The 23,960-nt window shown below is 39.5% G+C and overlaps 1 protein-coding gene across 1 annotated transcript in view; it reads left to right on the top strand.

Annotated features, from left to right (window-relative positions):
• The window catches only part of LOC122658126 (ubiquitin carboxyl-terminal hydrolase 26-like), an 86,318-nt gene that overhangs the window by 9,195 nt on the left and 53,163 nt on the right, over nucleotides 1-23,960 (top strand). The window contains exons 2-5 of the mRNA XM_043853027.1: nucleotides 2,242-2,482; nucleotides 2,585-3,181; nucleotides 12,817-13,072; nucleotides 21,862-22,619. Coding sequence (XP_043708962.1) covers nucleotides 2,403-2,482; nucleotides 2,585-3,181; nucleotides 12,817-13,072; nucleotides 21,862-22,619 — 1,691 coding nt within the window. The 5' untranslated portion in view covers nucleotides 2,242-2,402. The remainder of the gene's footprint in view (nucleotides 1-2,241; nucleotides 2,483-2,584; nucleotides 3,182-12,816; nucleotides 13,073-21,861; nucleotides 22,620-23,960) is intronic.

Genomic DNA, 23,960 nt, shown 5'->3' with positions numbered 1-23,960 from the left:
ATTAGAATTGAATTTACTCTTCACTATCATGATAGTTGTTTGAAATGGCCGATATCCATTCCATATCCACTTAGACCTCTCTGATACTCCCAAATAGCGACCACTACCATGCCTTTTTTTTACTACCTGTTGAGATCCGACCATCATCTTTCTAAAAACCTGAGAACAATCCTGGGGAAAGCTCGCTTCGCTGTGGACTTTTCGAAACGTTCCATTCGGTGGTCCGGTGAGGTAGGTTATTTTCCCCCTTGGAAATCCTTCAACTTTACTCACTCTCCCTCCCCTGTTTCTTTCTCCCGCAAAACCCCCTCTGTTTCTCTCTATCACACTACCCACAACTTCCGCTCAACCCCATTGATGGCAATAACGTTGACCTAGGTTTGACGCTCTGGTTCTCTCTTTCCCTCCCCTGTCCGTACGCTCCCCTCTCTGTGCATAGAAAAACTTTCGCTAATCCATCAACCTTCCAAACGCCGGATTTTATTTATTTTTTTAATTTTCGTGTCTTCTAGACACAGCTAGGGTTAGGAGATGGAGAGATCAGCCAGCCGATCGATCTTGTTATTTCATTTGTTCGTCTTTCACGGTCTTAGTCTTAGTTTGATCATGGTTTTATCTTCTTTTTCTCTTTCTTTGTGTTAGGGTTTAGGTTTTTTCCATTCCTCATAGTTTCGTTGAGCTTAAGCAAGCCTTTATTCCCCTCCTCCGTGTCTTCTAGGGTTAGGAGACCAGAGAGCCGACCGATCTTCTTCTTTGTTCTTCATTTCTTTCTCCTTCACGGCTCTGTCCTACTCCGAGTCTTCTACGGTCGAGGTCATAGTCTGATCAACGGTTTTGTTATCCTCTCTCTCCTTCTCTTTCTTTTTGTTAGGTTTTAGATTTTTTCCATTTATTCATAGTTTGAAAATAGAAACTAGGCTTTATAGTTCAGCCAACATGCAAGGAACAAAAATAGAAACTAAGGTCTAATTAAAAGTAAAAACTTAAGCCTACTTTCTAAATCTGAAACTAGAAACTAAATTAAACTTCTAAATCCCCACGCATAGAAAAAATTGACTCTTCTAAAAAGTTTTCATACAATCTGGTGTTGGGCCCCATGGGATCCTCTAGTAGCATTCTCACCAAGGCAACATGTGGGGCTGTGACACTGTTCACGTGAACAGTGTTTTGGCCTCTTTTTCTTCATGTTTTGTCCTACATCACTGGCTTTTTTCAAATATAGCTCACTGACTTTAGGAGATAAATCATCTACTCCTATTGGCATACTTTCCAAAACGGTGAAGTGATCAAATATTATTTTTTTCTCAATTTCGAATGAGTGATCACTATTCAACACCACTTTTCAATGCATAATATGCTATCAGCTTATGCTCAATGTAGTGCATCATTTCAATCAGCTATAATATGATATGGCCAGCACATTCAAAGCACATGTGTGTTTAAAACCATTTTCTCCACACTTGCTAGAATTTCTGTTCTAGTACACTATGAGCATGCTCATTCCAGAGACATGCGCCAATGAGCTTCTAAGCTCAATTGGAGTGAACTCTTTCCCATAAACACCCATTCATTTTAACATACCCATTTTCATCCATATCACAGGGGTTTGGGCCAACATAGTTTGCATCTTTGAGGGTATTCTTTGAGTCAAACCTTTGCTTAGAATTATTCCATTGAGACTTCCAGTTTTGCGCATACCTCTTGTTACCAAAATAGGAATTAGATCCTTTGTGTCAATTTCTCTTGTGACGTCTTCTTATGTAACCTGTCTTATGGCATTACTATGTTTGCTGTAATTTTATTTTGCCCATAATGTGCTAATTGTCGTGTCTTAACATTTCTGGTTGTACCTTGAAATATTCTTCCCCAGTTGCTTCTCTTATGATTTAATACAATCCTAAGATTTTCGTATTCCAGTGGTATGAAGTTAAGCCATCTGATGTGGTATTGATTTTGTTTCATAATTATATCTCTCTGTTTGTCTAAAAGAGGCTAAGATGTGATTTTTCTTTGAATTGAAGTACACGTGCATTCCCTTGGAGTGGCCCCCCCTCCCCCCAAAAAAAAAATTCTTTTTCTTCCATATTAATCAATTATGCTTCTTTTTAATGCTGTTATATTTCTATTATACAATATTCCCTAGGAACTATTTTAAATTCTATTGGAATTCTTTTGGATGTGTAGCTTTTTGTTTTACTGATCAAATTTCTTATCTGGTATGGATGTTTTTTTATCTCTCAGAAGTTGCACTACAACATGAGTTACTCATTTTAATTGAGAATACTCTACTCTGCTGCAAACACCCAATCATATATGGACATCCAATAAAAATTTATCCTTTTTCCAATTTTAAATGAGAAATGTGCATCCAAGTGTAATAGCGGTGTTCAATTGGTGATAGAATGAGTAGGCCAACTACCCGCAGCAAAAATAAAAGACACAGGCCTGACAACAGCGAAGGAAATTTGTGTGAAATTCTGAGGTACCAACCACTTCTTTTTGCAGGATGACATTTTGCCTCCTTTTATGCTTAGATTTTCAAATTTCTTTTGCATATTAAATTTTTTATGCTGCCTGTTTGTAGGAAAATTCATAGAACAGGTGAGATTACTGAATATGATCTTCGTCAACTATATATGACCTGGAAGCCCATTTGTCAAGGTTGCCGTGTAAACTCAAAGGACAACCCAAACTGCTTTTGTGGGTTAATTCCACCTTCTAATGGAACTAGAAAATCGGGTTTATGGCAGAAGATGTCAGATATTATTCTTGCTCTTGGTCCAGATCCATGCAAGGATCTTCGTGCTTCCACTGATTCGCCTGCTGGTTTGACAAATCTTGGTGCTACGTGCTATGCTAATAGCATTCTTCAATGCCTCTACATTAACACATCATTCAGAGAAGGCATTTTCTCCGTTGAACCAAATCTTTTAAAGCAACAACCTGTCTTAGATCAACTTGCACGACTATTTGCACAATTACATTCCAGTAAAATGGCTTTTATTGATTCTGCTCCTTTCATTAAGACCTTGGAGTTGGACAATGGTGTTCAGCAGGATAGCCATGAGTTCCTCACATTACTTCTGTCTTTGCTTGAACGGTCTTTAAGCCATTCCAATGTTTCCAAGGCAAAGACGATTGTTCAAGATCTTTTCCGAGGAAGCGTGTCTCATGTGACTCGGTAAGCTTTGGCCTGCTTTGAGCTTGATGAAATAAGATTTCTTTATTAAATTACCTAGGGTCTATTAATGTGCATGTCCCCCTCCCCCCCCTCAAAAAAAAAAAAAAACCAAAAAAAAGGAAGAGATTCTATATGCCTTTTAGATATGATCCAATGATAAACATCTCGTCTAATATAGCTGCCTGCATGAATATCTCACTTTTGGAGCAACAACCTTATAGTTCTGAACTTTCTATGTTTTTTGAATCTCAAACAAGTGGTTGTATCAGAAATCAAAATCATATACCACCTCCTAGTTGGTCCCTCTGTACCATCCTAGGAAGTTGATGCAAGCTTCCATCCTGTCATGTTTGAAATATTGTGTGGAAACAAATTACCCCTTCCCTGTCACATCAGCCTTTTTGTCCTTTTATTAGTGATAATTCTTTTTTCTATTGCAATATGGCTATAAAGTGGCTACTTATGCGTAACATCTCTTAAGTTAATGTTTGGCATGAACACCATATCATCCTTTTAGCGTTGGAAATGGAAAATAATGCAGATCGATCAGAGGATTTGCTGGTATTTGTTTTTTTGTTTAGATAGAATGGAAGAGACTGCTAGCAATGGAGCCACAAGTATAAGCGGAAGGGAGAACTGTGGGGAAGTGAGTGAGGAGAAGCGATAGAAAGAGAGGCAACAACCTCGATATTAATTAAATCAAAATAATTTTCATTCCAATATTTCATAAATTCGTGTAAAAACAACCCTATTTTTTAAAACCAAATAAACTAACTTTAGGACTATTAAACCAACTTAACCACTATCCCTTCAAGTTACCTAAACAAAAATTAACTGAAAATGATCAAATACTTGCTACAGAAGACAACATAATCTACTGACCAACAATAGGACATACGTACTTAACTAAAAAGGACTATTCCTAAACTAAACTAATTTACTTATCAACACATGGGACCCTGACAGTGTTATCTATAAGCTTAGTCCTGTTTACAGAATTAACTACCCACAATGGCTTATTAAAGAGGTTCATTACATCAATAAAGGAAAAAACTCGCCCACGAGTTTTGTAGAATGGGAGAATCATCTCCATTCGATTAGCATTATCGAACTCTTACTTTGATTCGATGGCGATCTGAACATGGTACAAGATCTCGCAATTTTCTCGGTTTCGGCAGCTCTTGAGACGAAACCATATGCGATACCAAAAACATACAATATCTCAGTCAAGATCTTGACATATATCTCTGTTAAGATATGTAACCCGATAAGGGTACTTTAGACAATTTTCTTTGTTTTTTTATTTCTTATTTCTCTCCTTAGCTATTATAGTCGGCTATGGAGGGTATACTTGTAATTCTGTTCCTATTAATGAAATCTATATATAGAGGGCTGAGGAGAGACAACTCACTTAAGCCATTCTCACTTGTCTCTCTTCTCTAACTTGGTATCAGAGCTATTCTGATCTAAGGTTCCTAAACCCATTTTCCTTCGTTTTTCCTCTTTTCTTCTCCTTCCTTCGATCTCTTCTCTCCTTTTTCCCTTGGTTCTTCCCCCTCACCTTAGGGCAGCACTAATGAGGTGATCTTACGATCTAGTTGCTGCCCTTCCACCTACCTCCTTTTCCATGATATAAACCCTTTCTCTATATCCGATAGATGCTGTTTTTCTCCTTGCGATTTTGCTGTTCTTCAAGCTTTCAAAGATTCAGCTCCTTCTAATTTCTGAGTTGATCTTCCCTCTATTGGAGCTTCATTCGCAACCTTCTCCATCATCTATCCATTCCTACCCAATTTCTTTGAAACCCTAACCCTAACCCCAAATCGATTTTCTACTTCAGTTTTTTATCCAAAAAAACCTGCCTACATCGATTTCTGGGTTTAGAGTTGCTTGCAGCTGCTGTTTCTTTTCTGGGCTGTTTTCAATCTTCAAGAAGGCCACTCGACCTTGCTCTTAGCCCTAGATTCTGAGGTGTCTTCATTGGCCCCAAGAGGACTCCTTTCCTATTTGGATCGATTTCAGCATACAAGAGTGCCCACAAAGTGTTTGCTGAATTGTCTCTTATAGTTCTCCTTCTCCGTTTGTTGTGAAAGTTTGAGGACTTCTTCCCTCATCATTGAATAGTACTCGATCGATTTTTTAAGCCTCTTTAATTGGAGATTTCTTGGAGATATTGCTGCTTCCTCTTGTTGGAGAGTTTCTTGAATCATCATGACAGGTTCAGACTCCTCTTCTTCAACTTCTGGGCTTGATGGACAGCCCCGGACAGACTTCCTTCCCCTTACAGCCCCTATCAAGCTCGATGGGACAAATTACCTCCAGTGGTCTTGGACTACTTACTTGACCATTGCTGGTTGTGGCCTCCTTGGCCATATCTTTGGCACTACCACTAAGCCGGCTAAAACCAGTTCTCCGCTAGAGAAGTGGATGCCACATGATGCTATGGTGATGTCTTATTTGCTCAGCTTTATGCAACCAGATCTGTCTGACAATTTCTTGCTTTTGGAGACAGCTCATCAGATCTGGAGTGCTGCCAAGGAGACTTATGGGCGTGTTGGGAATGCTGCTCAAGTGCATGTGATTTGCAAGAAAGCGCATGACCTCACTCAGAAGGAGTTGTCTGTCTCTGCATACTATGCTGCCCTCAAAAGCTTGTGGCAACAAGTGGATCACTCCTCCACCTATCAGTCCTCTACACCTGCTGATATCGTTGCCTATCGCAAACACATTGACAATATCCATGTTTTTAACTTCTTGGCGGGTCTAAATGCGGAGTATGACCCCATTAGGATGCAAGTGTTGAACCAGTCTCCCTTTCCTACACTGGAGCAGGCCTTTGCCATGATTCATACTGAGAAGACTTCTCGGGCTGCGATGCTACGTGCTCCTTCTGTTACTAGGTCTGCTCTACAGACTACTACCAGCCTTGCTCCTCTTGCCACTACTGACAGTGGTAATGTTGCCTCCAAAGAGCCTGTCAAGTATGAGCATTGTCACAGGCCCTATCATACCAAGGCCCAATGTTGGAAGTTACATGGGAAGCCTGCTGATTTTGAGGCTAAACGAGGCTGGGGGGAAGCCCAAACCGAGGGCAAATCTAACTGAGGCTGCTGCTGCTCCTGCTGCAGCTCCCTTTGCTGACACTGGTCTTACTCGGGATGAGCTACTAGACGCCCTCCGTTGCATGCTCCAGCCATCTTCCGCTGCATCTTCTGTTGCACCTGCGCCTGTTGCCCCATCTGGTTCTTACTTTGCCTCAGGTATTCTGGTTGGTAGTTAGTGTGCATCGGTTGTCTCCCTTCCTTGGATAATAGACTCTGGTGCCACTGACCACATGATTGGTTCTTCTCATGCATTTCATCATTATTTCCCCTGTTTTGGAAAAGATACTGTTCGAGTAGCCAATGGTTCTCTTTCTCCCATTCATGGAAAGGGTTCCAAACATATTTGGCTGAGAATGGCATCATCCATCAGACTAGCTGTGTGGACACCCCTTCCTAGAATGGAGTCACTGAAAGGAAAAATCGACACCTTTTGGAAGTGGCTCGGGCCATTATGTTTGCACGACAAGTTCCTTCTCAATATTGGAGTGATGCTATACTTACTGCTACCTACCTCATAACCGTATGCCTACCCTTGTCCTTGATGGGGCGTACTTCAGTTGACCTCCTTCAAGGTTCTTCCTCCTTTGTGGTTCCTTAAAAATTCTTTGGTTGTGTTTGCTATGCTCGCAATCATCATCTTCATGGTAAGCTCGATCCTCGGAGCATCCGTTGTAATTTTTTTGGGCTACTCCGCTACCCAAAAAAGATACAAATGTTATCATCCCCTTTCTCGGCGTACATTTGTTACCATGGATATTGTCTTCCATGAATGCTTGGCATACTATTCTCAGCCACCTCTTCAGGGGGAGCATGATCCAGTATTTGAAGATGTGTCTGATCTTCTTCTTCTACCTATCCAGGGGGTAGTCTTCTTCTACTCTTCTAGCTCTTATTCGGGGGGAGCTTCCTCCTTCAGTCTCTAGTGTGCCTCCTATTCAGGGGAAACGAAGACCTGTGAGTCAAATTCCTGTGGATCAAGTCTTCAGCTGAAAACACAAAGAGCAAGTTGAGATTACTACTACTGTACCACTTCTCCAATTGTCAGAACCTGATCCAAATCCAGATTCCGCTGTGTTACCTGGTAAGGATCCCTCTCTTGGTTTACCTATTGCTATCCGTAAAGGTATTAAATCTTGCACCCAACATCCCATCAACAATGTTGTTTCATACAATGCTTTGTACCCTTCCAATTATGCATTTGTGTTCTCTCTTTCCTCTATTGCTATTCCTCAAAATTGGCAGGAGGCAATATCAGATCCAAAGTGGAAGACAGCAATGATGGAAGAGATGACGACCTTATCTAAAATGAAACATGGAAACTGGTGGCTCTTCCTTCGAGCAAGAAAACAGTGGGTTGCAAATGGGTGTTTGTTGTCAAGCAGAAGCTTGATGGAACAGTGGACAGATATCAGGCCAGGCTGCTGGCCAAGGGCTTTGCCCATACCTAGGACATTGATTATCAGGAGACATTTGCCCCAGTGGCAAAGTTGAACACTGTTCAGGTTCTACTATCATATGCTGTCAATCTTTTTTGGGATTTGTAGCAATTGGATGTGAAAAATGCATTCCTTCACGGAGAATTGGAGGAGGAAGTCTATATGGAGGTTCCTCCAGTTTTTTCTTGTGACAAGACTCATGGGAAGGTCTGCAAACTGAAGAGGGCATTGTATGGGCTGAAACAATCTCGTCGGGTTTCGTTTGGAAGGTTCCATGTAGCAATGATCTCTATAGGATACAAATAGAGCAATGCTGATCACACCTTGTTTATCAAGCGGAATGGAGATATGGTTACTCTTCTCATAGTTTATGTTGATGACATAGTGGTGACTGGCAATGATGTAGAGAAAGTCTCTCACCTAAAGACATTCTTGGGCCGAGAATTTGAGATCAAAGACCTAGGACAGCTCAAGTACTTTCTTGGGATTGAAGTTCTCCCAAAGGCATCTTCCTCTCCTAAAGGAAATATGTTCTAGACTTACTTTCAGAGACTGGTTTGTTAGGGTGTCACCCATGTGACACTCCTCTGGAGGCTACTACTCGTCTTCTAGAGAAGGATGGTGATCTAGTTGATATGGGGCGCTATCAAAGGTTGGTGGGAAAATTGATGTCTCTCTCTCACACGAGACCAGGCATTGCGTTTGCCGTCAGTTTGGTCGGTCAGTCAGTTCATATATGATCCCTACTCCACTCATATGGCTGCTGTTCTTCGTATGCTCCACTACTTGAAGTCAGCACCAGGGAAAGGGATTCTCTTATCTCCTCATTGGGGCATACACAAATGCTGACTGGGGTGGTAACCCTGACAGGAAATCCACTTCAGGCTATTGTACTTTTGTCGGAGGTAACCTTTTCACACGGCAAAGTAAAAAGCAAAATGTGGTGGCTAGGTTCAACCCCAAAGTCGAAATCTCGCCTCCTCTCTCCAATCTCGGTCTGTTGTTGTGAAGGGAAAACCCAACTTTGGCGGATTTTTTTGGCAAATCTCACCTCTTATTGAAGATTAAAGCCTGTGGATTCAACATTCAAGCTTCAACATCAAGAAAGGGAGTTCGTTTGCTTCTCAAGAATACTGTTACGTAACTATTCATCTAAAAAATAATGTTTTTATAGAATCATGATCAATGCTTGTTTGTTGATTATGTACTCATTATATGTGATACAATGTCCACCGATAATTTTTTTCCTAGAAACATGATCAAAATAGTGGAAAATATCTGTTTTACCTTCAGCCACTCGTTTCAGTACTAGCTACTCTCAAATGGTAGGACTTGTTACACACTTACACTTGTATTTGTTTAACCTGTGTCTCTGACTTTCTTTCCAAGTTTCTAATAATGATTAACAAATCGTCGAACCATCACCATATATGATTATGAAATATGAATATGATGCCTAATGCTTAAATGGTTTATGGTTTGATGTATTATAATTCATAATGCTTTTTTAAGTTGTTTTACACCTCTACTTTAATTATGAATTCTAAATATTGTGTGGCTTAGACTAGGGTAGACCTCACATACGCCGTAGATTATCAACTCCAAAGTCAAAGTATCATTTTGGGTTTGAATTTGTAAAAACTAATGTTTCCACTGTGTTTAAATGGCCTAAAATAGGGTGGAAGTCAAGTTTCGGTACCTATCTTGGCCATATAGCCATCGAAACCCACCATCGAGTCGAGACGGGAAAAAATGCAAGATCTCGCCGAGATCTCGGATTCGTGGTCTGGCGAAACCAGGGGTGAAACTGAGTTCTAAAACTTGGATCTAAAAGCTTCTCAAAAAAATCAGCGACAGCTCAATTTCTTATCTGTGGAAGAAGAAGAAATCAACCGTATTGGTCTCCTTACAAACAAGGCCAAGTGGTGTCTGTCCAAGTAGAATCTGTTCTTGTGGCTGCACTGTTGGTGTTGCTTTAACCGGCTCTGAAGAGCTACTATGCTGCATCCCTATCAAGACGTGTAGTGGATGGGAGGGTTTTAACATACATGAGTTCCTTTCACAATCTAGGACAATATTCCGTTCTTTTGTCCATGATTGACCAGGTATGATGACATGTTTGGAAGAAGGAAATACATGACATCTTACTCCAAAGTAGGAAGAAACTGAAAATTCGATGGAAACATCAACATCAACATCAGATTCAATGATAATCTCATCCGTTTTAGTCAACATCTCTACCATGGACTGCGACACGAACTTCTGACTTCACCGTTCATCTATGAATAGAACAATAGTTCTTTTGGGAAAGCAAACTCTAGGCTTACAAAAACTTCTGACTTCATCCTTCATCTTTGAATAGAACAATAGTTCTATTGGGAAAACAAACTCTAGTCTTGAGAATAGAAGTATCATCCATGGCTGGTTTAGGCTTTGATACCAAATAATGTAGATCAATCAGAGGATCTGCTGGTGGTAGGTTTTCTTTTAAGATAGAAGGAAAAAGACTGCTAGCATTGGAGCCGCAAGGATTTCCTGCTGATTTTTAACACCCTATTTATAAAAAACCCTTATTTATAAAAATCAAATAAACTGACTTTAGGACTCTCTAACCTAATAAACTATACCTTCAAGTACTTGGACAGTCACTCACTACCCTATTTATAAAAACCAAATAAACTGACTTTAGGACTCTTAAACCTAATAAACTATACGTTCAAGTACTTAGAAAGTTAGTCACTGCTTCAGGGAAGCAAATTTTACAGCTGATTTCTTGGCAAAGGCAGCAGCTAAATCTTCAACCTTCTGCAAATTTAGATCTTCCACCTCATGTTAAGGAAGATTTATTCTTGGATGCATCTGATAGACCTAGACCTAGATTTTGTTTTTTAATTTTTAGGGTTTGAGGTTTCCTGCTGATGGCATTGCCGAAGGTGGGACCTTAATTCCTTTTTTTTTTTGGTAATAGGCAGGATATGCCCTCCTTCCTCCTTTGTAATACTTTTTTATTTCTTTACTACAATCTGACTGTCTAGAGAAAAAAAAACTATACCTTCAGTTACCTAAACAAAAATCAATTTAAAATGATCAAATACTTTCTGTAGAAGACTCTAAACAACATAAAATACTGACTAACAATAAGTGATAAGATACTTAACTAAAAAGCATTTGTTCTAGACTAATCTAACTTGCTTAACAGCACATGGGACGTACAAAATCTTAATACTTACAACCGTGCAGAGAAATAAGACCTCAACTATGGGCTTATAAAAGAAGCCCCATCACATCAGTAAACCCAAAAATGAGAAGCTCAATGTCCATAGAACCCATATAAAGTCTTCTGAGGTCCGATTGGCCCAATTGGACAATCTTTTAACTGTATAAAGAACAACAGTGGATCACCCCTAATATCACACCTGCCAGCAAATGCCCCTACTTGTAGATTGATGTTGCCAATTCCTACTGTTGGACAGGCAGATCAAGATATTGATTTTCCACACATCAAATTTTGCATCAAACTTAGTCAGTTACCCTCCCATGTAATGACATATCCCCCCCTCCATGCATCACTTCGTAGTCCTGTGTACACTCTTCATAGTCCTGGAGTTTTTTGTGGTTTGTATTGCCATCTGGTTAATGTAGGACTGATTTGAATGCCTTAAACAATCCCCGAAACAGGATCTTAAAATATGGAATGAGTCAAACTTAGAACAACAACACAGGTAAGAATATGCAATCGGTTATAGTAGTAGGGATGTAAACAGAACAGCAGTTTAGAAACTTAGGTATGTTGATATAGGTCTGAGCCTAATTAGAACTCAATACCACAGGTTACTATGCAATCAGCAAGTTAAATCCCCCCTACCGATTTCATAAAACAGATGAAAACTGCAGAAAACTCAACACAGGAACAGGGTGATGGAGAAAACCTAAAACAGCAATCCAATGGTCCAATGTACCTGAAATCTGGATTGAAGGATCCTCTCACAGGGTACAAGGTTTGCTTAAAATATAAGAGAAAGTTGATGGCTAGATTGAGCAGGGGAATAAGGGAGCAGAATTAGAAGGTTAGGATATAATTAGAAAGTAACAAGGTTTTTGAGTGTCTGAACTTATTTAGGGATAATCGATTGAAGATGGGAGTCTCCTAACAGCTTTAGAACAGTGTTAGGATGAAGAACACAAGCATGAATTAGCCTCCTGGGTTTCCCACTGCAAGGAGTTGACTGGATCAAACACCAGTCCCTTCCTCTTCAGATTACACACCAAGGAATCTCCATGGGAGAGCAAGCAAGCAACAGCAGCTGTAGTGTTATTTTTAAGGTAAATCGTGGGCTTAGTCTGCCTCCTTGGGTTGCTTTTATAGATAATAATAGAGAAGAGCAGCCCTTTGCTTGGATTACATGGCACTATCAGTTTCTAACTGATGGGAGTTAACTACAAAATTATTACCAATAAAGTAAAAATTAATAACTTAAACTAAAGCAAGACATAAATTGACCAGACCGGTTCATCTAACTGAACCAAAACAAGACATAATACAAAAATTAAAACAACCCAAGTACAAAATCAAAATCGTGGCTGCTGGGTAGCAGTGTTTTTCCTCCTTGAATACACCTCCAGATCTGCATCACTGGTTAACTCGGATTCGGCTGAAATTTGACATGTGTGCCAAGGACCTTCGGTTCAACCTGTCCACAAAATTTGGGCCCGATTGGAGCTGCGATGTGGGAGATATTTAATGGCCGGTACAATTTTGGTCACCTCAGTGGATATTCCAAAACAAGACGCGGATGGAAATGATGTTTGGGGATAAAAGAAAGTATGACTCAGACAACACAATAAGTGGAATTGATGTTTATTTAACTGATGCCAGCCAATTAGTTCAGCTCCAACCCTTCTTGAGATTCTAAGTGGCTCTTCTACTCTGTGCCTTGGGGCACAAGTTCTCAAATTGACACTCTCTAACCACCTAAATACCAGTAGAAATATATTCATCTCACTCAAATGTTTCGTTTCTTATTTGATGTTTGGAAATGTCATTTTTTCTTTTTAATCGATAACTGTTGTCTGTTTACACAATTTTTTTCTGTAGGTGCTCGATCTGTGGAAGTGATTCTGAAGCATCGTCAAAGATGGAAGACTTTTATGAACTTGAGTTAAATATCAAGGGATTAAAAAATTTGGATGCCAGTTTAGATGATTACCTTAGTGTGGAAGAATTACGGGGTGACAATCAATATTTTTGCGAATCCTGTGGCACAAGAGTTGATGCTACCCGTTGCATTAAGCTGCGCACACTACCTGATGTTCTTAATTTTCAGCTGAAACGTTGTGTTTTTCTCCCTAAGGTACTTTATCAATTTCTGAGGTGTACATTCTCCATACTGTTACCATTCTCTTTAATTCTTTAAAATTTTTTTTTTTGGCAACATTTGTTATTTCTCCTAATCACTGTAATATTCAATCAAACCTAGTTTATATTTGCTCTATATTTTTCTTTAACTTTGTGGAATTCGTTGCATGATGTAGTTGAAGACTGCAGGAAGAGGGTTACTGCAGAACTCACCTAGCTAAATATAGCCTCAGCCTCCTGAAAAAATGGAATGTTTGACTACTCGTGGTGGAAAGAAATATCTGTGAGAAAATCTTGGAGAAAGAATCAATGCTTCTTTTTTTCTTTGATAGATAACAAAGGGGATTTTATTAATCAGAGTATGATACAACATAAACAGACCTGGGCTGGGAAACCAACATAAGGGGCCCTGGGCAGGAACAGATAACATAAAGGTAGATTACATAATGGCTTGTAAACCGTGTATAGACTAACAGAAAGAAAATTACTTCCTTGAACAAGTAACTACATGGCATTTACTTGCTCCCTCCTCACAAAGGAAAGGGGGGGGGGAGAATAAAGGTAAGTTGCTTGGATAGTTGTCATGGCACAAAGGTGATGCTAAATTCCTAGCACCCACTCGAGCCAAGTGACTCCTAGGCAAGTGCCATATTACAGCTACATTTGCCGTCATCCATCCAAGGCCTACTTTCCATATCACAGGTATATTTCCTTTATCATCTGGGTATGGGCACCTTTAAACATAAGGTGAGTAGTTGCCTTAGGAATCAGGACTGTTGCTTATGCAACATCTTGACTTCCGTTGCTTGTGTGGCTGTAACCCTCCTCTGCCTTCAACAAGTCTCAGCTTATGTGCTTTGGAGTTGCAATTCCCCCAAATTCAGCCTGATTAATAGATGATTTTCTCCTTTCTGAAATGCTTCGGGTAAATAAAATGAGGGTAAGTAAATTACAGCTACACCTTTTCCAGGTTTCTGACTACTTACTTTAGATACCTACATTCACTTTTGTGAAATGCTTCTGGTGTTCTGACAAATTGCAGGTAGACCAATTGTCCCCTTATGTTATGTGATGGTGAGATAGGTTATAACTGGCACATGCTCTATTATACTTATTTTAGAACCCTCAACAAGTTTAGATGAGTTGAACAAAGCTTGTGAGCATTTATTTTTATGACAAGCTTGCCCCCTCAAGTGCGATAAAAGAAAATGAAGAGGGGAGATTTCTATCAAAGAAAAGAGAACGAGAAAGTTAAAAAGAACAGGAGAGATCTCCCAACAAAATTGGGTTCACTGTCACATGAGCTTGATGCCAGAGAATGCTGATGAAATCTCTTTCTCAGTTTTAGTTGTTGGACATAAGGACTGTTAAATCGAATTGAAAATTTCATCTTGGCTGTAGATGGAGTTGTTTTTGTGAACTTGGATTCATAATTAATGCCTTCTGTGTTTTAATGGCTGAAAGGAGGTATATAAAATCTCATGAAAGCAGGGTGGGTGATGCAACCATGGGTTGTTCTAAAAACCTCAATTATGTGTCGCTATCTGCCCGCCCAAGTGATAAACAATTCAAATAATAGGGTCGATGGAAATTCTGTAATTTTCTTGAAGTTCGGAACCCTACTAGGAAAGGTAAAGAGAGCAGCGGCAGAATAGTAATTTACTTAACAGTGGGGGGAGGATGATGTGAGGATTTCGAAGGAGGACCGAAATAATTAAATGCAACTCAAGAGGGGAGAGGATAATTTGTAAATAAATAATATATGTGATACAGATTCATCACCAAAATAGGTTTGTTTTATTAGGAATAAGTTTAGGGTTGGGTTCTATACATGTTGGGCCTTTGGTCCCATGGGTTTTCAATGTAATAGGTCACTTTTATGACATTAAAGTAGGGGTACATAGGTTGCATACGGGATTAGTTGTTTTAGTTCCATACTTAGTTTTATTTTGGTGTGTGTTCATAAATTGAACCGGTTCAACCAATGGTTCAATTTAAGTGATTTTAGTAGTTTTCTTTTTAAGTGTTTAGTGGTGCTGGATTAGGACTCTGTTTTGAGTCTATTTCAGTTTCCTAGTCAGTTTAAGTTACCCCAAAACCCTAATTTTCCCGCCCATCTCTTGAAACCATCCTATCTCCCAAAATTCTTAACAAACCATTCAGCTAACAACACCTTCACATAATTGAATAGAGTATTCTCCTGCCTAATTGGAATACTCGAACCAAGCTGTTTTCCCATTACCCCATTCAAACCACAACATCCCACCTATTTCTGGAGATCATCCCATTACCCAAATTCTTCATAGACCAATCCAACCATCAGAAACAGATCATACCTGAATCAAATTTCATTTCCTACACTAGGAATAATCGATCCAAACCCTAGTCCCAATTTTCACCAAAAAACCTATTTTTGACCTGGCCGATTTACCTGTTCATAACATATCCTGGTTTACTGGCTCCTAGTTGGTCTTCTACCAATCAAGGACTACATTAATATGACTTTAAGGGTAATAATAATTCTTCTTCTTCTTCTCCCCCATGATAGGAACATGACACCCCAGCAGCAACCTCCCTTGATTTCAATGGATGGAGTTCTTAACAAAAAATTCCAATCAAGCCATGGTTTTGGGATTAGGTAGTTAACCATAGAGCCTCTTGATTATAGTCTACAATCTCGGAAACCAGCAGCCTGAAAACTGAAATACCCTCTCTAGAACAATACCATGCGGTACTGTAACAATCAGGTATTGTGTGGATTTTGATTTGCAGCAAGGGAGGATTTGTTGAGAATGAACTTCGAGGGATCTAATCGCCTACTTAGCTAACTAATAATAAGAGTTTATAGCATTTTTCCTACCAACCCCCATTAGACCAAAAGCCAGTTTTGGGATCGGTTCGTTTCAGTGTAGGTTTCCAGATCGAGTCATGCCGGTTCAGCCCTGATAGCACTACTGCATCAACTCTTCTTCTATAAAAAGAACTTGACTCCGTCGAGTTTGGATAAGGACCAAGGGTACCATCTGAGTCAACTCGCTGGGGGAGAAATGATCCTGATGTTTGCTTGAGCTTAATTGTTGGGAGGTCCTTAGTGGGAATGATGTAATTTGGGGTTTGGAAACCCTGGTTCGGTTCGCTTATGGGCCCACCCAAGTGTTAAACAACTAAAATAGAGGCTAATGGCAGTTCTTTAATTAAACAGGATTTTAAAGGTCTACTAAGGTACATAAGTAGTGAAGGGACATGATAAGAATTACTAATTAAAAAATAAAGGTAAATCAGGCATTAATTAAAAAAATAAGAATTGAACAAAATTAAGATAAAAGGTAAGGGTATTTTGGGAAAAGGAGGGGATGTGATGACTATATTGTCACCAATTCTTCTTCCAAACAACCAACGACTACCTATTCAGGCTTCAAGCGATAGAACTCCACCAAAACAGATCCAATCAAGTTGTGATTTTATGATAATCTCATGACTCATAACCGTATTGAATTCAAGTAATAGAAGGCCCAATTAGGCTCCAATAAAAATTATTATTTTATTCTGCAACCATCTCTAGCGCAAGAAGTAAGAACAGAATTCAGATTCGAGTTTCAGTTTGAGACACTTAGTCCCAGCAGTAGCCAGGACTGGGGACTTGCATACAGGATCTCCCAAGGGTGATCAATGATTTCCCAAAGTGGTATAAAGAGAATGAAGGGGGTGAAGGAGATTGAAGGAAAGAAGTGGTGATTGAAAGTGACGTTGGGACAGAACGAGGGGAGGAGGAAGAGGAGGAGGATAAGGAAGATTACATTGGACAGGGGGAAAGAAAAAGATTAGAGATAGTACCTGAGATGAGGAAGAGATCAGTAAATAAGGGTTCCAACCAACAAGCAACTTGACCAGCAGAACACACAAACACTCCCCACTGTAAGCAAACTCAACTCAATCTCATTCCATTATATTCTTTCCATTGTATAAATTAGAAAACAATCCAACTCAAACTAGAAATACACTTGTCTATGAAACTAAAAAAAAAATATGACACTACTAATTTATCTCCGATGTAATTTACCCAACACAATTAATAAACAATTACAAGTAACCCTCCGCTAAATAAACAAGTAATCACTTTCGGCTCCCTTTGGGGTTTGGGTTCAATTCGCTTCGATTTGTTTCTTCAAATCCGGTTGTGTCGGTCCATCCACGGTAGAGCTATTGCATTAGGCAAGGAGCTTCATCTCTAGGCCATCTTGCTTGAAGGAATAAGTATTCTCATGACCAGAGTGTTGTACCTCATCAAGTAACCAGTCGCCCAAGGGGGATGTGACAAACCATGTAGGTAAAACGTCACATTGCACTGTCTCGATCAACCCACCAATAGAATCTGTGAACAAACACCTATAATTGACTTAAAAGATTGTTGTTGTTCACCCAAGCAACTTTAAGGATGCGGCTCTCTTGTCAACCCGACCTTGCAAACGGCGTTGGTACAACTACCGTTGTTGATTAACATAGTTCATAAATTGTTATTGCAGCTCACTCTTGTTTGGAAATACTGTTTTGACCCTAATCATCCTCATCAGAAACCTTGTGTGTTGCCAAAAGTAGATGAAGAACGTAGTAAGGCTGTTGCTGCTCTCCGTCACTGTCATTGTCATTGACTTAATTGGGTTCATGCTCACACTCTGCCTCCAAATATTCTATTCAGTTCCTTTTCCAAAGCTGTAGCCATGAGTTCTTTATCTGCAAAACAACCGAACGATTAGGAAACTCAGCAGATTAATGCCCATACACCTTGCAAGTAGAAATTGTATTTTAGCCATTGATTTTGAAGATCATCTGTCAGAACTAGACCATGAGGGGGAGAATAAGGGCAGTGTAGGCATGTAGCCATGAAGATGTCATAAAGGAACTGCTTATCTTTGGCTTACTGAAAGATCTCTGGTGAAGGATGCTTGCTTGTACTATTACTTAAGAGAAGGTGTCTAGAAAGCTCTTTTGACTGTAAGGCCTTTCACACAGTCCTCTATCTGATACGCTAACTTTACAGTGTCCTCCATCGTAGGCAGTCAAGTGGAAGCTAATGCAGTTCTGATCTGAGGGTGCATTCCATTCTGAAACTGTGCCACTAAGACATTTTCATCCCACTCAAACTCTGAGCTAGTGGCTAAAAAGTAAAATTTTATTACATATTCCTCCACGGTCATATTGTCCTATCTCAACGAATTTAAGATGCATGCGTTGTTTGTAGTCGGTAGGCAAAATCACCTGTCATGGCTTCTCGCATTTCAGTTATGCCTAGAGTCCGATTTTGTTGTTGGTACTTGATCCCCCAGAATAGAGCTGTACACTTCAGTATGGCTTCAACATATAAATGCTTTCTGGCCTCAGTCAACCCGTACCATCGGAAGGATGTCTCCAAATTGTGAATCCTTTTTAAGTATTGCCCTAGAATATTATCCCCATAGAAATTAAGGACATCTAACTGGGCTTCTCTTTCAGCTCCGTAGGGAGCATTGCCAAAAGTTGTCTAGCCCCATATGATTGGGTAAAATGTGATGACGGCGGCAGTGTTGTAGTCTGAGGCAGGGCCTGTGGAACGGAATTGGAAGAATCTCTAGATTGGATGGTATCTATATTCAGCCAAAGAATATCCAGATCTGATAACATTCAATCCGTATCCGAGCCGAATCTGATCTGTTTACAGGCCTACGCCTAGGGCAGCTAAGATGCCTGGATGCCTTGACAACTATGCCAATTGATCTATAGAAGCTTGCAGAAATGACATGATAGTTTGAAGGGTAGTAACAGTGGTATAGAGTTATCAACTCTACCCTACATTGAATTGTGAAACAAGCAAGGTCGGCTAGGTATTCCTCCTTGTGGGACATGAGCTGATGAATAACCATAGTTCGAAAACACGTCTCGACCAAGTTGAGACGATTGAGATCTCGACAAGTTTTTGTAAATATTTTTATTTATTTATTTTATTTTGGTGGGCAAATGGCAACAATTGACTCCGAAAATTTAAGGGAAGCGTGTTTTAAGCTTAACAAACATAAAAAAGTCTTCAAATTATCAAAAAAAAAAAAAAACCCCCCCAATTTGGTGTTTTAGATTTGCATCTTTGGTTGGTAGCAACATTAAATGTCGAACCCTTATGTGATATTGCCTATTCTACACAATGTTTGAGTGCTATGAGACATAATTGGCAAGTAAAACAAGTAAATTATGCAGTAATGGATGAAAACACGTAATATTGAATAATTATTTAAGAAATAGTTAAAGACTTGAGTAGAAGCTACAAACTAAAAAGTACAGTAAAGTTTGAACAATGCTTATTAAATAGACACCCAACCCAAGTACAATGAGCTATACATAAGTCATAGACACCCTAGTCTTCCATGTCCCAACTCCCAACGATACAATACTATGAGTATGTGACTGTCTACTGATATGAACTATGACGTGCTGGATCGAGTCCACTCGTTTTCCATGTCCGAAGTCCCAACAATGCAATACTATGAGTATGTGAGTGCCTACTAATATGAACTATGACGTGCTGGATTGAGTCTACTCATGGTTCGATGGAACTGATGTGCATTGCCCTCTGTCTATGTGACATATGAATGCCACATCATAGTGTTCAAGAAGAAACGAGAGTAGTTCTCCACAGCTGCCCTGTAAATGGTCTCATCTACATACTGCATGTAACATATCCTAGGGTATAGGTCATCGTAATGTGAAGAACTATCCGTTGAGCCACTTTCATAAGATCCATATCGTGAGGTTGTAGATTGGCCTTTGGTGCTTGACATATAAAAAATCTACCCCCAGGCAACCTCTTCTAGAGCCTTTTTATAGGTATGAAACCATAAATCACAGTCAGATCGTCAACCACAACTGAAACCGAAACTGATCTAAGATTGAAATTGCATCTGAATCCAAAAGCAAGAAATCTACGTCTAAATAGACATCTATGGAATCTGACCCAACAACTAGTGAGCGGCCAAAGCCAATAAGTCGAGCCAACTGTTGGAAAAGTAAAGTTTTTCAAGTCTGCTTTAAAGCCCGATTTTCAATCTTCAAAGTCTGATTTTTAGTCTTCGAAGTCCGATTTTTAAGTCTATAACGCTAGCCCTTTTGTTGGTCTATAATAAATCTCCTAATCTGGTCTTTTCGTTTAAGTGAGTTGTAAATAGGTGGTCTTATTTCATAACCTTCACAACCAAAGCAATGAACCATAGAACAAGTATTTGTCATATTTGTCTTTTCGGAATAGTAACTTTTTACCTGAAATAGTTGAATGTAGCCAAATCTTCCACTGTGCAGCAATCGATCTCTTCCTAGTGATGTGGCAACGCCCAATAGTGTATTCCAGTAGTATTGAGTGATAATATGGTAAAAAAAATAAAATAAAATCAAGAACCTAGGTTTTCCCCCCTTTTCGAGTTTACTTCGAAATTTCGAAGTCTGGTCGAGTTTGTCTTTTTATATGGCACTTTGTACCATTTCGGCAAGACGGTACAAGAGGATCCAAATCTCGCCGAAATTTCAATCGAGATTTTCGAGTTAATGCATGTTTGATATTTCGGCCTATATCTCGTCTCGACAAGCTCAAGTTTTTTGATATCTTGCTGAGATTAAGAACTATGTGAATAACCTCACTATTGGCTACCATGGTTAGGGTGTGGAGGAGGACTTTTGTCTTGTGTCTGATACCAATTGATGTAACAATGTGGTCTAATAAACCCTGATTATTGGTCGTAATGGGCTTGCCAAACGATAAGCAACTCAAATAATAGAGTTGATGGCAATTTTGTAGTTTTCTTGAAGTTCAGAATCCTATTAGAAAAGTTAACAAGCAAGGGCAAAATAGTAATTTACTTATAAGGGGAACGACGATGCGAGGATTTCGAAGAAGGATTGAAATCATTACATACAACTTAAGAGGAGAGGGGCTTACTTGTAAATGTAATATGACTTTAATTGTAATAAGAGGAAGAGTAGTTCTTTCCCATGATAGGAATAATACCCCTGCAGCAACCTTCCTCGATTTTGATGGATGGAGTTCTTCACACCAAATTCCAATCATGCCAAGGTTTTGGGATTAGGTAGTCAATCCTAAAGCCTCTTGATTCAAGTCTACAATATCACGAACCAGCAGTCTGAAAACTGAAATACCCTCTCTGTAACAGTACCATGCGATAATGACATAGTGTAACAACCAGGTATGGTATGTATGGGTTTCGATTTGTAGCAATGGAGGGTCTGTTGGGAATGAACTTTGAGGGATCAAATCGCCCACGTAGCCAACCAATAATAAAAACTTACAACATTATTTCCTGCCAACCCTCTCTGAACCAAAAGCCAGTCTGGGACCGGTTCGTCTTAATTGGATTTCTAGATAGGGTGACACTGGTTCAGCCATGATAGTCCTACTGCATTCGTAGGTATCTGAAGTTTTCAGAAACCTGAGGAAGTCTACTTGTGATTTACCCTAAGAATAAATAAAAAATTCTTTAAGACGTTAGAAAGCTGTTTCATGGGGTGCAATGTAGTTGAATGATGTGGTATGTCGTCCCATATGTTATTATGGCTATTTGAGTTCGTTGATGAACTCTATTAACTTTCATACCTTCCTCCGTTTAGTCTTGTTGGTATAATTATTTGGAAACGGGAAAAAGATATTGGGAGAGGGGATTTTTGCTATTCAGAAGTAGATTTTTTGCTATTCCCTTGTGGTATGACTTTTAAGCTTTCATTGAACTGATTTTCGTTAATTTTCTTCTGCAGACCACAACCAAGAAGAAGATAACATCTGTATTTAGTTTTCCTAGAGAACTGGATATGGGAAGGAGATTGTCTGAGCCTTCTCAGTTGAATCTAGTATATGACTTGTCAGCGGTACTGATTCACAAGGGTACAGCTGTTAATAGTGGCCATTATGTTGCACATATTAGGGATGAGCGTATAGATCAGTGGTGGGAATTTGATGATGAGCATGTCTTAAAATTAGGTGGTCATCCATTTGGAGAAGGATCCTCAAGTTCAACTGCTAAACCTCTTGGAATTGAGCCGTTGGTGCCCCTTTCTTGTTATGGATCTGTCAATTCTGCCGTGAATGGATATCATTCAAGTGAAGATCTGATGCAACCATCAGATTTGAATATTGTTTGTCAAACAGTGACATTTTCATCAGCTGATGCATACATGCTGATGTATAACCGTAGAAATAGTAAGAAGGCCGGTGACAAAACTTGCACAAGTTATAGCACCAATGATGTTGAAATAGATGGAAAGCTGGTTTCCAAAAGCAATGATAACGCTCTTCCCTTGCATATTGCTGAAGAGATAAATAAATTAAATTCATCAATTGCTGATGCCTGCCACCAGTATAAGCTAAAGAAGGAAAAGGAGATGGAGAGGATCACGGAACGGAGACTAGAAGTGAGATCAATTCTTTCTGAAGCTGCTGTTAATTCACTTGAGGATCCACACTTCTGGATTTCCTCAGATTGGCTTCGCCAGTGGGCCGATAGCATTACCCCACCGTAAGTATGTGGTTCTGTAAATGTTTTCTTCCTTTTCCTCTCTGTTTTGTTTTCCATACTTTTTCATGTGTTAGTTAAAGTAGTTAGTTAGACTTTATATGGGTGTGGGTGTGTTGATCAAGTGCATAAGTAGGCCGGTTAAAATTTATCTAAAGTGTGGGTGTACAATATTTCAAAATTTTAGTTCGATAAATATAGGCTCAATATAATTTTATTTTTCAAGAATAACTCCTCCTTTTCATTTTCCCCCCTACACTGCATGGACCCAATCTGCTATTTTATTTTTACTTCTTGATCATGCTCAAGTACCTTTCAGGCCCCACCACCTCAATTGAATCAAGTGATGTGGTTTTTTTTGGAATGTTTGACAAATGTTCTGCCCCTCTTTCTCTCTTCTATTATGCTTTTCCTCATCCCTCCTCACCACCACTCCACCCTCCAGAGAAGAAAACAGAAGGGAGAGCATTTATAGCTAGTTCCATGGGGTTAAGAAGGTTTGCTAAATTTGGGATTAGTAGTTTAAAGATACTTGCCTAGGATGATAATTTAGAGTTCTAAGTTACTCTTCTTTTCTAATAATTATATTCTTGAACTATGAGTGTTCTTGTATGGTGATTGCTTTTTATACTTGTAGAACATTTCTTTTTGTGTGAATTACATCCGAGGTCCCTCATGTTCCAAAATCCAAATATTATGACAAATGTCTATAAAACGTAAATGTTATAGCAATGGTATTATGGATGGTATTTTATTTAGTTGCCCTTGGTTTTTTTTTTTTTTTTGGGTGAATTGAAAAATTCATTACCAAAGAGGAAAAAAATTACAGCAGCTCCCTTAGGGAACAAAGAAGAACAATGAGAGGACCTGAATCCTCAGGAGGAGGAGGATCGGAGGGAGGTAGTAGAGGAGAGGCCCCAGGAGACAACAATAAGCCTGTTCCTTGGGGTGTCATTACAAAAAGAGGGGGGAGGCAAAGATAGCTTAGCATTAATCTCGAAGGAAATGGCATCCCAAATCTGCTGATGAGTTCGCGATTTGGAGGTCCATTTCCTTAGAGTACGCTCCAACCAGATGTGGTTGATCGTGGCACAAAAAACTAACTTTCCAACAGTGTCACAAATAGAGGAACCCGCAAAGGTCTTGTCAATCCAGAGCCACTCTCTACTGAAAGGAAGAATTCTTCTAGGTAAAGGCCAGCATTTTGCTAGAGCTCCCTTCCAGATAGCTAAAGAGAAAGGACACGTGAAGAAAAGATGCTCAATGTCTTCATTATTGTTCCAACAAAGGCAGCATGAGGGAGGGGCTTGTATGTGACGATGATGGAGGAAGGACTGCGTTGGA

Source organism: Telopea speciosissima, chromosome 4 (assembly GCF_018873765.1).
Source record: "Telopea speciosissima isolate NSW1024214 ecotype Mountain lineage chromosome 4, Tspe_v1, whole genome shotgun sequence".
NCBI classification, from domain to species: domain Eukaryota; kingdom Viridiplantae; phylum Streptophyta; class Magnoliopsida; order Proteales; family Proteaceae; genus Telopea; species Telopea speciosissima.
The sequence above is the reverse complement of the archived record's forward strand: the minus strand, read 5'-3'. Positions and strand labels throughout refer to the sequence as shown.